The sequence below is a fragment of the Rhodamnia argentea genome, chromosome 6 (assembly GCF_020921035.1).
Source record: "Rhodamnia argentea isolate NSW1041297 chromosome 6, ASM2092103v1, whole genome shotgun sequence".
Taxonomy (NCBI): Eukaryota; Viridiplantae; Streptophyta; class Magnoliopsida; order Myrtales; family Myrtaceae; genus Rhodamnia; species Rhodamnia argentea.
In genome coordinates this window covers 25,054,141-25,070,277 of record NC_063155.1, presented here as the reverse complement: position 1 = coordinate 25,070,277, position 16,137 = coordinate 25,054,141, and the positions used below count along the sequence as shown (strand labels likewise).

At 40.8% G+C, this 16,137-nt stretch overlaps 1 protein-coding gene across 1 annotated transcript; it reads left to right on the top strand.

Moving 5' to 3' along the window:
• The first annotated feature begins 6,254 nt into the window (after nt 1-6,254).
• Nucleotides 6,255-10,510, top strand: LOC115728000 (protein DETOXIFICATION 29-like). Its single transcript, XM_030658331.2, has 8 exons — nt 6,255-6,625; nt 7,014-7,555; nt 8,262-8,348; nt 9,198-9,254; nt 9,336-9,574; nt 9,668-9,786; nt 9,925-10,011; nt 10,105-10,510. Exons 1-8 carry the CDS (start codon nt 6,266-6,268, stop codon nt 10,186-10,188), a joined length of 1,575 nt encoding a protein of 524 aa, XP_030514191.1. The 5' UTR covers nt 6,255-6,265; the 3' UTR covers nt 10,189-10,510.
• Nucleotides 10,511-16,137: the final 5,627 nt, after the last annotated feature.

Sequence of the window (16,137 nt, the reverse complement as noted above, 5' to 3'; positions counted from 1 at the left end):
GATAAAGACAATAAAAAAGTACAAAAAAATATTACAAATTATTAAAACTTTGTCCACATCAGCTCCATCCATGCCACATAAGACAGCCGGCGTCCATGTTAGCTATTTCCAACGAGAATTGGCATAAATGTAAAAAGTTTTTGACTCACTTGATTAAAAAAATGTTTTAAGATCGAATTGGCATAATGAAATAGGTTAAAGACCTTTTTGATAATTTTCCAGATCTTCATGAGGGGAGGGTTCGATGCTCAAAGCATCTGCCGCATTCCCCATGATCATTATACTAAGCAAGTAGATTTATCTCATGAATAAGGTCAGAGGGTTGCCCGTGGAGATGCTTTTTCAATGCATGCTTCTCGTATTTGGAATCGGAAAAGTGGGGGTGTGTTCTGGTAGGGACTGGTGAGGAGAACAGCCGATACAATATACACAGTGGAGCAAGAATCCCCATCAACTTTATTGGGGACTTCTAACGTTCTTTGGACTTTTGGAGTAGTGTGGAATTAGCTCGAGCTGGGCATCTCTGTCTTTTTAAGCCACGGGACCATCTTCCCTAGAGAACGTGAAACGCCTCTTTCGAATGCCATCCATCTAAGAGGGGAAAAAGGAAGAAGAAGCAAGGTCCAGGTCATGCTTGCTTCCTGCAAAACTGAGTGATTTCAAGATATATTTTTCGAAAGAAAGATTGCTCGTATCATCGGAGATAATTAGTCAATGAAAAATATTTTCATCATCGATAACAATTTAGGTCTAAACATTTTCTTGGATGATGATAAATTTTTTCATTCCTTTATCTCTATAAGCAATAAAGACAATCATTTTTGTAGAAAAATACTCTGTAGACCATTCATTTTTCAAGAAACAAACGAAGTTGTAACCTTGGTTATTTTTCGGATACAACCGATGTACAGACCATTGAGCTATCGCGATCGAAACGGCTATAAGCTCGCCGATGGGGTCACGCTCCAATTTTGAAAAGTCTACAAAGGCCAAATTATCATCTCTTTTTTCTTCTTTTCTCACGGAAGAGAATTTGAATGTTATGTCTATTTTCAAATTTTCTCAGTCTTACTTTCCCTTAGTACACATGTTTTAGTAAGAGGTTTTAATATCCGTACCGTTACTCATTTTTCTGACGAGTGCCTTGTTTGCCAAGAATATTCATATGCTTCATGAGATTAATTAGTAACGCAAACTAATTGCGGCGGCAGGGACGGATCTAGAAAATTTTCTTGATGGGGGAAATTTTGATCTTTGGAGCTTGACAAGGAGTTCATTATTCGTACACTTAAAAGAGTATGAACATAGATGTTTTGGTTGTGGGGGCAAATGGATTCATAAATATTAAGGACTTACTTTTGGCTTAGTTGTGCATTTTGAGAAATTTAATGGTGGGCGAGAGAGTTTTTAGGGTAAGAGTAATTTAGCCTTAACTTAAAAATGGTAACTTATTTCTCTGTTTAGTGAAAATTGAGTGGGGGCTCTTTGCCCCAACTACACTAAAGCTGAGTTCGTCGATTGATATTCTTGTCCACGAGATCACGACTTCGAAGTCGAATTCGTCTGCGATAATAGTGTGTGATTCTTGAATCAGTAGACAGGTTTATGAACCTCCGACGCTTTGATAGACCTGTTGTGAAGGGATCCTACGAAATTTACGAGTGAATTGAGTAGTTATGACTCAATTTTGATATCCCATTACAGGGGAGAGATTGTTATGGTAACACCCAAACGAGGTTGTTGTGTGATTGTTGCACCTATGAATGGGTTTCTGGACCACAGGTGCTATGAGGGTACGTCTGGCAACGGTTGTGATCCAAAAAATCTATTCTAATTTAGAATTGATTTTTTTTCTGATTCTGTTCCTTGGACGAGTTTTAGAGAATCAGAACGCATTTGATAACTGTACAAAATTTCTTTTCCCGAAACGGAAGTGTGTTTGGTAACTGCACAAAATTTATGTTTCCGAGAATAATTTCTCTTCCCAATTGTTTTTCATTTAAGTCAAATAATTTTATCTTGTCACTATTAAGTCGACCTATATAGCATCACCAATAAAATGAATACAGATCATGCATAATCCATAATTAGTCTATTTATTTCGTGGAGCATGAAAACATATGCGAGATCGTTAAGAAAGAACATAAGCTCAATAGGTGATTTGCATTTAAATTTCGCCGCGAACAAAAACAAAAAAACCATTTAAATTGTGCTCCAACACAAAAAGATAGCCGATGTGAAAACCATCAAAAAATTAACACCAGACAATTACTAAAGACCAATACTATATCACCATAGTTGCATAAAATAACCTCCCAAATTAAGTTATACGTCATACAAGTAATGAAAAACAAAACCCGTATGAGACTCGAGAGGAGACTTTTTTTTTATCTTGTAAACGTAAATCCAATATTTATTTCGAGTACATTAAAAATTTGTGAGGAAAGCCTGTTAAAATTGCTGGGGTTTCAATTCTAACCACTCTCAAATTGGTAGAAGTACTCTTCAAAATAAGTTGCTAAAGATTACATTATCATAAGGCGAAAATGAGCAGAATTCAGCGATGGGAAAAAAAATCAGATAGCGTATCAGTTGGGGATCATGTGACCAAACCCCATGATTCTGAGAAGTTGAATTCATTCGGTTCCAAAACAGAGCCAAGATGAAGACTTTTCTTTTCCTTCATATGAGATTTGTCAAGGTTGAAATGTTTGATAAGGCATCAACACATGTTGGGTTCGTAGGAGGTTTCACACCCGATCTCTTCCCTCTTCCAGTTTTGAAATTTGTACAAATTCCATATCGACATTTCATGGAACAAATTGTGCAATCAGGGAGGAAAGTTCAGGGGAAATCCAACATTACATACTAAAACGTGAAGCGGGCTGGCGTCAAAAATGGGAAAAATAAGCAGAGATAGGGACAAAGGAAAAAATAGGAAAAATAAGTAGAGGTAGGCCTCAATAAAGAGAGGTAGGGACAATGGGGACATAATGGGATGGTGTCCGAGCAACGGTGTTTGCTCGAGGTCGATGAGGGTGGCGAACCTAGGATGAAGAGGGCCGCCGCGAGTGAATCCTTAAGAAAGAGACGACGAGGCGACAAGGAAACTGAACGATGAGATGACAAGGTGATGAGGGAACCGACGATGAAAGGAAACTCACCGGAGTCGTGCAACAAGGGTGGCGGATGGCGGTGTTAGAGATGGCTGGTTGAGCAACGGGAGCGGCGGACGAGCGAGGGGAGCCGGCTGGGCAAGTATTCTTCCACGAGGCTTCGTTCTTTTTTTTTTTTGAGGTCGAGGGAACGAAGTGAGAGCCTTTCCTGAGCCTTCTCACTTTGCTGATTTTGTTTCTTAAAAGTAATTCTGGAATAAAGAATCAACGTTTTTTTATTTTTTATTTCTGCTCCAAATCTATTCCCTAAAACAGAATCAGAGAATTTGAGAATCAGAATCATTTATGTTACCAAACAAGTTTTTCATCTTTTTCTATTCCGGGGAACAGAATCAAAGAATCAAAATTGTTACCAAACAGGCCCTAATAATCCTGTCGTGATGTGCTCCTACAATATCTTTTTTCTTTTTGGTAAATAAAAGTAAACAAAATACAAACTAGCATTTAAAATCTATTATCCCTACTTTATCACCAAACGAAGCATGAATCAACTCTTTAGGAAGCTGTGAGAAGAACGTATGCGCTTCTTTATCCCAAGATTGGCAAGCCAGCCAGCAAGACAATTTCCTTGTCAGAAGTTATGTTGTATTTTAAACTCGAAATAAGAACTCAACATATTTCTAATATCTTTCAACAGAGCACATCTAGTGTTATCCACAATGATCTCCTCGTTGATAAGTTCTGTAATAACTTTTGGGTCCATCTCAATGACAAGCTTGTGAAAACCATGTTGCTTGGCGAAGTCAAGTCCCAACTACAATACCCAAAGGTCAGCTTGCAATGATGAACTTGCTCTAAGGATAGAGGCGAAATCTCTAAGCCAATCACCCCTTTCATTTCTGAATAATCCTCCTGCGCTAGTGAATATGGGGTTACCTTTAGAAGCCCCACGTACTCATTTTAATCCATCTCGATGGTGGAGGATCCCAATTGCCCCAAATGGAAGAAGGATGGGGTGCACTTAATAACAAGTTCTTCACAGATGAGGAGTTGGTGATATCCTTCATGTGTGATTGCATGACTTGTGCATAATTTGAAGGATAGACAAAATTGTCTTGGAAAAGCGACTTGTTCCGCCACCGTCAGAAAAGCCACACAGTCACTCCAACAAGTTATGCTCCGGTCGTGATGAAAGTTTGACCGCCCTTTGGCAGTAAGATTTACTTTGAACCATTGAGACAAATTCATTGACAAGAAATTTTTCAAAAGGGTTACTACTTTGGCAGTAAGATTTACTCTAAAAGGTTTCCACCGTTTTCAATTAACTGCATCATGTATAAGGTGAGATAATATTTCCATGTAAGGCTTGTTTCCACACAAATCTGTTTATCTGCACGAGTGAACAAAGTAGTAGTGACTCAATTCGAACATTCCGTAATGGGTATGAGGTTGTTATTGCAACACCCATAGGGGTTTGCCAATACATACGTATACGGGTGTGCGTGTATTTCCCGTCGTGGTGCCCTTATGACACTATTTAGATTAACAATACTAGTATGAATGAAATGTTACCAATAACTAGAATGGAAATGCCTTTTGGGACATCTCAAAAATTGAAGAAATGTACGTATCATGTGAAAAAGGTGGGAATGGACGATCGACGTCGACAATCCTCTCTAGGCGTCATTAGAGAAGTTCCACCTGGATTAGATGCCCTTCACCGCCATCTCATTATGGTGCTAGTGGGAGCAAAAGAAGGTGTAGTGAATGAACAAAGAAGTGCACGCACATCCTTTTCAAGAAGGAAAATGCTTGCCGGACAGTCTGACAAGACTGTCGGTTATTTCTGATCATTGATTCACACACCTTCATCGCGTGTTTTGTATAAAACAATCATTAATTAACATATTGTGGGGTCAAAAATAATAACATTACCTGTCGATTGTCGGGTTAGCGGCTTTTAAAATGACCGCACGGTAAAATGGAGAATTGACTGTACTTTGATGGGCCTTGAGCATTAATTGGGTTACCATATATCGTCACCGCATTGTCCGGATCCTCCCGTAGCTCACGTGGAGCATCGTCCCTTGCCAACAGAACATGACCCGGGTCTTTGTCAGTTTTAACTCTCAATGAGCCACCGTCTGACCCAATCGTAATGGTACCGCATGCCCTTTTGTGCGAGTTAACAGATGCCATGTCCTTTTTCTAAGACGTCATGTTTGATTTGAGGAAATTAATCAACTGCTAGAATTAGAATTAGTTTGACTTTGATAAATGCTAAAGCTTCAAGTGGTTGGAAGACCCTCCATTGATCGTAACCGCATCATCGACAACCTTAAAGAAGTGATGGAAAGGGAAGAGCCATGTCTTAAATTCTCAACGCTTGACAGTAAGACAATGCACATTAGGAATTTTAATTGATTCTCTCGCAACGAAGGAGTACCGAAAGGGCAAATGAGGGCCCCCGGCGGGCCACTGACCATGGCATCCTTAATTTGAAAATTTGCACTTCCGAAAGCAATGATAATAGCTAACATGAGAGCAATCAGTGTATCCTACTGAGCAGATCCTACTTCACATAACCCTAAAAGAGATGGTTGCACGGCGAAGCGTTCAAGCACATGAACGGGGGCAACTCATGCGTGTCCATAGGAATTGATCAAACCGAAATGTTCGAATATCTCGTACGGTCGTCAATTCACCAGATATTATAGCGAGATCCGGAGGGACGAGGAAGCGGGATTTCAGGTGTTGTTTGGTGAATGCAAGAGGGGGAAACCGGCCAGGGAGGTGATCGAGCGTGAGGGGAACACAACTCTATAGGACCGATATGCATGTCCCTAAACAAACGCCAGCTATCTCTCCATATATAAAGAGGTAAAAGGTAAGGAAGGGGAACCGTTCTCATTCCAAGATGATGCAAAAGTCCAACTTGGACAGTCCTATCTTCCATCTATAATTTTCTCCCAACTGTGCATATATACACATGTATAACTAGTAGTAATAAATATTGTATGGTCCCCAATATCATGCAGAAGAAATCTCTCATCGGCAGCCCTTATATATAAACCTCTCTCGAACTCTCTCCCATCACCACCACCACCCACCTCTTTTTTTTTCCCTCTCTCGGCAGCAGCAGCAGGGTCATGGAGAATGGTAATCAGCCTCTCCTCTCGGCGGGCCGAGCCGATCATGGCGACCATGCCCGCGACCAGCAGACGATCGTCGCAAACCTGCCGCTCTCGACCACCATCAACGAAGCCTTCGCCTTCATGCCGCACGCCGACGACATCCCCCCCATCAAGGGGCCCCGCGACTTCCTCCGGGAGTTTGCCAAGGAGTCCAAGAAGCTGTGGTTCCTAGCTGGCCCCGCCATCTTCACCTCCATCTGTCAGTACTCCCTTGGCGCCATCACCCAGGTCTTCGCCGGCCAAGTCGGCACCCTCGACCTCGCTGCTGTCTCGGTCGAGAACTCCGTCATCGCCGGCTTCTCCTTCGGTGTCATGGTATGTACGAGTGTGTGTGTATATATATGCATTCACCTGTTCATGAAACTGACGTGGCTATCTCAGTTCAGCGGGCAAATTTTTTTTTAATTCTTACAGCATATTCATCATGTTTGGAATGGAGCTAATATTGAGTATTCCGAATTACGAATCGCCAATCGATGTCAAAATAGCACAGGCAAGAATCCTGTTACGATGTTTGCATCGAGAGCTGATTCATCGATTGATTTTGCGCATTAATCTCGAGTGTCACTGGAGAAGCAGTACATAAAACAGTTTTTTATATATATAAATCTCGGGAATCCTCACGTATAGCTTAGTCCGATTGTCAGTTCGAGTTCACGTGTGGAATTCGGGATAAGGAATTTGCTGGCAATGAATCTGGCAGCTCGGCATGGGAAGCGCGCTGGAGACGCTGTGCGGACAGGCTTACGGGGCGGGGCAGCTCGACATGTTGGGCATATACATGCAGCGGTCGTGGGTCATCCTCAACACGACCGCCGTTGCGCTCTGCTTCCTGTACATCTTCGCGGCGAAGCTCCTGCGGCTGATCGGGCAGAAGGCGGCGATATCGGAGGCGGCGGGGCAGTTTGCGGTGTGGATGATCCCGCAGCTGTTCATGTACGCGATGAACTTCCCAATCGCCAAGTTCCTGCAGGCGCAGAGCAAGATCATGGTGATGGCGGTGATCGCGGCGGTGGTGCTGGTGCTCCACACGGTGTTCAGCTGGCTGCTGATGCTGAAGCTCGGGTGGGGGCTGGTCGGGGCCGCCATCGTGCTGGACGCGTCGTGGGTGGCCATCGTGGTGGCCCAGCTCGCCTACATATTCAGCGGGACGTGCGGGAGGGCGTGGGCGGGGTTCTCATGGAAGGCGTTCGAGAACCTGTGGGGGTTCGTGAGGCTGTCCCTGGCTTCGGCCGTCATGCTCTGGTAACGAGCTTCGCTTAAACTTCTTTCACGATCTCTGTCATTTGGCCATTAGGGTCGTGGTTGGTAACTAGCTAGAGAATAAAGCTATAGAGATGCAATTTAGGTCCAGTCCAAGCTGTGCAAAACCACACCTTTCTTTCGTGGGTTAAAGAACAGTGAAGACTGATGGTTGGGGCCGTAGATCTACGCTGTCCGACGAAAGACGTGTCGAAACTTGCTTTTTTCTCCTTCTCCTTGAAGCTCTACCAGTCTTGAGCATGACAAGCGAGAAGAGCTTTGACAGTGTGGACTTTCTGTTGTCCGCTTTCGGGGGCTGAGCCCCACGTTTTGTGCTTTTCGACAGCGGGTTAATGCCTGATTTTTCCAAAACTATTTAGACGTGCATGATGAACAGATGATTCTCTCGCGTACTCATTTAATATATTTTAAGATGCTTTTACCTTAAAATAATAGGAAAAGATGGAAAAACTAAGAGGACAGGCAGATATAGATTGCCCCCCGACCTTTTATTATGTATGTCTTAATCAAATGATTAGATTTTGAGTGGAGTTAATGCAGCATTTATGAGGCATTGCCTTGGAAATTGCAATTCCGACAATCGGAATCGGCATTTATGAGAGCCGAGGGTCGGATTTTTGTAGTTAAAAATCACTACCATTGAATTTCACGAGCCTTTGCTTTTCTTTTCTTTTTTTTCTCGTGGCAGCTTGGAGGTTTGGTATTTCATGGCGCTCATTCTTTTCGCGGGTTACTTGAAGAATGCGGAGATTTCGGTGGATGCCTTGTCGATCTGGTAAAGTCTTCCCCCTTTTATACAATTCTTGAGAAGCAAAAAAGCCACATCAGTTGAGAAATGCAATAGATAGGAGAAGATTTTGAGTTGGGACATGTGGCTTTAATTTTGAGCCAATCTCTCTAAGCGGCCCTCTTAAATTACCCTGTTTTCTTTAGCGGTGCTTTCTAATTTCTTTGTTCTTTTCAAGAAAAGAAGCTGCTTTTAACATTACTAATCATTAACACGCGAGATCACAGGTTTCTTCTGACAATCTGTGTCGTTTCCTGCAAGAGCCACATTTGACTAACGTTGTGGACACCATTGTCAAACCTCTGTTTCGTTCACTCCAAGCCCTTTTCGATAACGACAAGCGATATCAACGTGAACCACGCTTAGCCTATGGAACTGGGTTTTACTAGAAATGGGAAGGTTTCATCTGCTGGAGAGTCCCAACTTAGTTCTAGGACGTGCACTGTTCTCTTTACTTGTAGGTTCGATCGGTAGGTAAGGCTTGATCATCATTAGTTGTCCGTCTTTCGTCTCAGGATGTTTTTCTTACAACCTCTCATTGCTCAGATGAAATATCGACTTCTTTTCTTCTTTGTCGTGTATTCATCGTCTTCTTTCTTTTGCTGGCTAAATTAAAGGAGAACGGTAAAGTTGCAATTTTTATTTTAAGACGGAGATTTGTTGTGAGTTACTAGTCAACATAGGGCCCACATACATGACATGGATTTTTCTATTTGGTAACTGTAGTACACATTTTTCGATTTAACGTTGGTAACTGTGTTAATCAATGTGATTGGTGGGTGCAATTCCATCCTTGGCTCTGATGTTTGATTTGATGCACTGTATCTGCTGTTGCAGCATGAACATACTAGGGTGGGCACTCATGGAGGCTCTTGGAATGAATGCTGCCATAAGGTCGGTACAAGAGTTATAGCCCCGCCCCCCCCGGGGAAAAAATCTCTCTCTGCATCTGAAATGGTTTCTTGGTCATCGCAGTGTGAGGGTTTCGAACGAACTCGGAGCGGCTCATCCAAGAACAGCAAAGTTCTCGCTCATAGTGGCCGTGATCTCCTCATTCATGATTGGTCTGGTTTTATCGGCGATCTTGCTCGCCACTCAGGACTTATATCCGTCCCTATTCTCAAGCGACACGTCTGTCCAAGAACTGGTCAAGGAGCTCACGCCAGTGCTGGCCTTGTGCATCATCATCAATAACGTCCAACCAGTGCTCTCTGGTAGATTTGCCAATCTTTCTTTCATATGTTTTAGCTATCACTTTCCCGATTAGAGAAATGTTAAATGTGCAACGGTCCTACTCCTCTTAACAGGCGTGGCCGTCGGAGCTGGATGGCAAGCTGCAGTGGCATATGTGAACATTGCCTGCTATTATCTGTTTGGAGTTCCCCTGGGTCTGATCTTTGGTTATAAGCTAGGCTGGGGTGTCAAGGTAAGTTTCCTTTCGTGCTCAATCATCTGGGAAGTAAAAGTTCCACTCTTTGCAGTAATTTTACCACCGATTTGATAAACCAAAAGCAATTGCAAGATAGTCCAAAAATGATCACTAAGTGATATCACTGAAACGCAGGGGATCTGGTGCGGAATGCTAACCGGCACAGTAGTGCAAACATGTGTGCTCATCTTCATGGTTTCCAGGACAAACTGGAACAAAGAGGTAAAACGTCTTCTTAATGCCTCAGTATGTTCAAAAAAATGAATGCTTCGGGAATAGGTTGAAAAAGCTCATGGCCGTCTCTGCGACTTTCAGGCTTCTATTGCTGAAGAAAGAATAAGAAGATGGGGAGGTCCTTCAGAAGAGCAACAATTCGCAGAGAACGACTTAGAGAAATGAAACAGAACCCAATAACTCACCAAGAATGAAAGAATTTTGGCGAAGATGACCCTCACTGTGGCCAGTTGCAACTTGTTGGTGCAACTCATGAGATGCGAGCGTTCGTCGCTGGATTCATTTGCTGTTCAACAGATTCCAACGGCCATTGGAGATCTAATTGGCCCCTTAATTGCGAGAGAACCTCAGTCACATGAGTCATTTAGTTATACCGAGTTAATTGTAGTATTTAACTAGCCATTTTTATGTTTTTTCATCTCACTGGCGATTGAAAATCTTGGTTGAATAATCATCCTCAATGTTAGATGCCGATTCTTCTTGTCTATACTCTATCTAGAAAGTCAATTCACAATGTCATGGGAAGCCCGGAGAAGCCAGAATCATATGAAAATGCAAATGTCATCACTCGAGAATAGAAGTAACTGTACTAAATCGCATGTATGATCCTCATTAAGTGTACCTAAGTTTATGCAAAATTAGGTCGGCGTATTACTTGCCCACTTAATAACAGGAGGAATAACGCCATGAAGATGCTGTATTCCATTGTTTTGCAATTAAGCTCTGATTCTTCAGAACAGGGGAAACAGAACATAGTCCCCCCTCTCACTTCCCTGTTCTTGCCCAAGAGCAACACTCACTAACTTCAACTCTTGGTTTGACAGAAGAATCCAAGAGTTTGCTCTTACCCCAATCAAATCTAGTTTCGTAACTCAACTCTGTTCTTCTTCTAAACATATTTGAATAATCCATGAATCTAGTATGGAGCATTTGAAACAAGTTTGCTCGACTAGGTAGGACATTAGTGACGCAGTTACGAGGGTGGGCAAGTGTGTTTTGAGGTCGGTCTCATTCTCGAGCTGTCCAATGGAATCGGTTAAAAAGGCAATGTGATCCTGTTGTCCACTCCTGTTTTCCCTTTCCCTGTCCCAAAATGGAAAAGAACCAAAAGGAATAATTCATTCACACCCATCATCGTAGTGCCACCGAATTTAAGACTTTGAAAACGAGGTTAAGAATCTGGGGTCTACTAGGCAACAACAAAAGGCAAACGATCAAGCATATGAACAGAATAAAGAAGACTTCTTTCCCTTCACCAGCCGAAAGATTGCAAGGTCAAAAGCAAATGCGGGTAAGAAATCCAGAAGTAAACATTTACGAAACCGGTTGTCCCGCACAAGCATATGACATCTGGAAAACAGCAGACCGTCTGCATCCCGGATTCGATTGACATTCTAGCAGGTAAGAAATTCAGACCTTGATGAGATGCGATTGCGAAAACGATCGGCCATAAACAGAGAGAGAAAGAGAGGCGAGAGTCGAGACTCGAGCTCAGACTGCGAGCAGGAGGCGTCGAGCGAGAGGGACGCAACTCAGGCTAGAGGGACTGAGCGAGGCCGGAGGCGTCGCGCGAGAGGCGCACGCTTGAGAGGCAAAGGCGGAGACAGTCGGGCTTCTAGGGTTCTTCGCTGGGACTTCGGAGAGTCGTGAGACTGAGGCAGGGAAAAAAAAAGGGCTGTGAAAGAAAGAAGCAACCCTAAACATTACTTTTAGGGTTACTTTTAACAAATAAAAAAAAAACCGGTTTGATCCGGTCTCATGATCTTGGAACTGAGAACCGAACTGCTCGATCACCGATTCCAATTTTAATAAATGGGAGTCGGACCACCGGTCCGGTCTGTCCGATTTGCTCACCCATAATTTGTCCGCCCAAATGGAGTTTAACACATGGATTTGAAAAATGGCTTAGATTGAGGCCAAGCAAAGCATTTGATTTAGACTAATTTTATCCCAAGATTTTGCCTCTGGGATAAGTAAGCTTTGTACCTTTGTTTGCCTCGAAATTGGAGCTAGATCAATAAAATAAGGCACGTGAGCAGAGATAATAGGATTCAAAGGGTGATTTCCAACATCGTTCGACTTTTCATCCCCCGTCCCATACAAATTTTCTAGTTCGAGTATTTCTCTAGTATCTATTTGCAATATTAGGACATTTAGTTGATTCAGCATCATATATTGCTGGCAGTATTCATGATTGCCTTCCACGAAGACATAATGCCTTGACGTCGTGATTCCAAAAATTTTAGCTCCGAAGATATTTCCCTTTAATGACTCGAACCCTTATCTTGCCTCTTCTATTGGATCACCCCGACTATGCTTTAGGAGCAAACAATGTTCAAATCCCTATGCCGCCGAATAACCATTCCTCCACTCTTCTTGTTTCCACACAGAGGGTCCCAACATTTAGGTGAAAAGTTTCTTTTTTTTTTTCTATTGGCACAACCCACCATAATTTTCTTGTAAAGGTTTCGAGCGTGGCAGCCGACTAGATTGTATAGCTTAGATTGATGTGCCCTAGACAATCGATTAGATATATCTTGCTCTACCCATCCAAGATAGCTCCTTCCTTTTTCAGAGGCTAAGTTTGTTATTAACCTTCTGCTCAGGGAATTGATATTTTGGCTTACCTTTTCCTGGTTTGAGGAGGGGATTTTTAAGGTACCGTGCTTCAAGATCTGTCTTTCCCATACGAAAATATTCATGCTCATAGAAGTATTTTTACTCACACGCAAAAAAAAAAAAAAAAGACTTCCGATGAGGAGATGAAATTGATATAATAAGTTTATAACTCACATTGCATAAACTTACAAGGCGAAATTCATAAAATATATGCGCGTTATGAGTATTTTTTTTATATGAGTACTATGAAAGTACGATTGACAAGATGGGGCAACTCACCTGTGTCCCAAAAGTGTTGTACAATTTGGACTACTCGGGCTTTCACCACTTCCCAACATTTCATTTTTGGTAGGAATTGGCAAAAGATCCAAGTTTTCTTATTCAGAAACCTGGTACCTGACTACAACTTAGCAAGGTCCCAAAAAAATTTGAGTTATGCCAACTTGGACATTCGTTCACTCAGCTATCTTTTTGTTTTTGTCGTTTTGAGGGCATAAGGAAGCACAAAGGCGATGAGCGACATCTTATGCACCATCCAATTATTTTTCTTTTTTTTTTAACTAACAATTTATGCCTAAGTATTCTTGATGATTAAGCTCCACACCCGCGACTAAATGTTTAATTTGAATAGTAATTATCTTTCATTTTGAATGAGCCCGTCACCGCCGCTTCATCGGTGTGCTTGCAGGAGCAAAAGAAAGCGTAGTGAATGAACAAAAGAAGTGCATGCACATCCTTGCCGAGAATTGCCCCACAACAAAAAAGGAAAAATTGTGGAAAAAGTTCTAAACCTATTACTCTTTTGTCAATTTAGTTTTAAACTTTTTGATTTTGTCAATTTTGTTTTGTCAGAAATTTTGTCAATTGAGTCCTCGATATTTTCATGGTTTTCTGGTTGAGTCCAGAAATTGTTGACGTAGACGTTAGCCGTCCTACGTGATATCACCCGCGTTGACGTGGATAATTTTTATAATTATTTAATAATTTACTATTTATTATTCCTTTTTTCTCTTCTCTTCTTTTCTTTTCTTTTCTTAATGTGGCTGACGAGGGTCCGACAACCTTCGTCGGCCACGGTAAGAAAAAAAGCAAAGAAAAGAAAAAAAACGTTAAGACATTGTTTAAAAAATTAATATTATTAAAAAATTTCACGTCAACGTCAATCATATTACGTAAGACGGCTGATGTTCACGTTAGTGATTTCCAATCAAAATCGATTGAATGGACTTAATTTACACAATAAGATTTATGACTTACCGAACAATTTTCTCCTAGCTCAGAGGAGCATAATCGTGAGCGCAATGAATGCACGTTGAAGGGGGCGCGAGCATTAATTGGGTACCAAGCAGAGTTCGCCATGGATCATCACATATGTCCAGGTTGGTCTACACAGTCTGATTCCTCAATCCCACGTAGCTCATGTGGAGCATCGTCCCCAATTGTAATGGGGCAGCATGATGCTCTTTCGGACGAGAGTTAAAAGATGCCCGTTGTCCTTTTTTCTAGGACGTCGTATGTTTAAGTCGAGGAGTCGATCAGCTGCTAGAATTAAATTGTAATTTGACCTTGATAAAAGGCTAAGCTTCAAGTGGTTGGAAGATCCTTCATAGACTTTAACTGCATTACCGACAACCTTAAGAAGTGGAGGGAAAGGAATAGCGATGTTTTAAATTCGCATCGCTTTACGATGACACAATTTATATGAGGAATTTTAATTTCTTTTCTCCTAACAATTGGAGTACCGAAAGGGTAAATGAGTGTCTCAAGGCATTGTCCAAGAATACTTAATTTGAAAAATTGCACTTCTGAAAGGATTGATTGTATATAATACGGAAACAACCAGTGCATTTCAAAGTGTAAAGTTTTTTTTTTTTTTTCACTTAGTTGCTTTGGCACTTGTTTGCAAAATTCAAAACATGATAGCAAACTTCTCATTTATCTTCATACCAAGTAGATCATACATCTCATGACCCTAAGGTTACGTTTAGTTGTATAGATTTCTAGTTAGGATATGACTGGGTAGCATATGATATGAAATTCAGGAATTTTGCTATATTCTATCACTGTTTGGTGAATCGCGATTATAAAACTGAATATCTTTACTTCATATCTTGTCCATTATTTGATATAAACAGCCTATCAATGTAAATGAACTTAAAAGTTACACAAATGGATATGGTAAGAATCTCACGATGCTCATGTCTACTTCATTTTTATTTGCTTATTTTTTATTATCTCTCTCTCTCTCTCTCTCTAGTTCTATTTTCCACTTCCATCATTCTCAAACAAAACACTATTAAATAGAAAGATATACTGATATTCCTAAAATATTAAAATACCTAAAATATGTAATAAACATAAATATGCAATATATATATATATGTTAATTCCTGTACACTACAAGATAGAAAGAATTTTGAATATATAAATAAAAATAGGAATAAATAAAATGGTTAATATCACGAAAAATTTCAAACTAGTATACATGTGACAAATTTATCCCAAAATATTTATTTGACTACCAAGAATCCCAAACCGATACACAATTTACCCCAAAGTATTTATTTGACCACCAAGAACTCCAAATTGGTACATCGATGATAAATTTACCCCAAACTACTTTTTTGACCATAAAAAATTCCCAAACTAGTACATTTGTGATAAATTTACCCTACGTTAGTTCCCGTTAAATTGTATTAATACTGTAAAAAAATCTTAAATCGATACATTTGTGAGAAACAGAGAGTAAAAAACCCAAACGGATATACCCGCCAACCGCCTTGTGTCATCTAACTCAGGAATTTGATAGTAAAAGTTAGTGAAAACTAATGGAAAGTAAATTTATTACAAGTGTACCAGTTTGAGATTTTTGACGGTAAAAAAATACTTTGGAGTAAATTTACCACAAATGTACCAGTTTGAAATTTTCGTGGTATTAAACCTAAATAAAAATGATTATCTTTCGTTATTTTAAGTTTTATATTTGAATTCAAATATTACTTTAATTTTATTAATTTAACAAAATTGTTATTTGAGAAAAATAACTTTTATATTATGGATATTAGAAATCAAATCCAATTTTATCTCACTTACCCCTTGGGATAGATTTTATTCGGTGTATATCCCTCTTATATCAGACTTTTTCTTGTCTTGAGCAGGCACCGAATACATGACATGATAAACTTTATTTCTTCTTGAATTTTATCTTGACTATCAAATGTAACTTAAAAAAGATAGTCGAGCGGTTACACATTTGATACGGAAGTGGCAAGTTCAGTGTTCGAACACATGCACGGGGCAACTCGTGTTTATCCACAGGGATTAGTCACGCTGAAATGTTCCAATATCACCAGCGGTCATCGGTACTAGGGTCGCAAACTTACTTGTTATCATAGCGTGATCTCAAGGGATGAGGATGCGGAATTTGGGGTGTTGTTGGTGAATGCAAGAAGATGTGTATTAGGGTTTCGCAGGATAGCGCCTTCCTCATGCGGG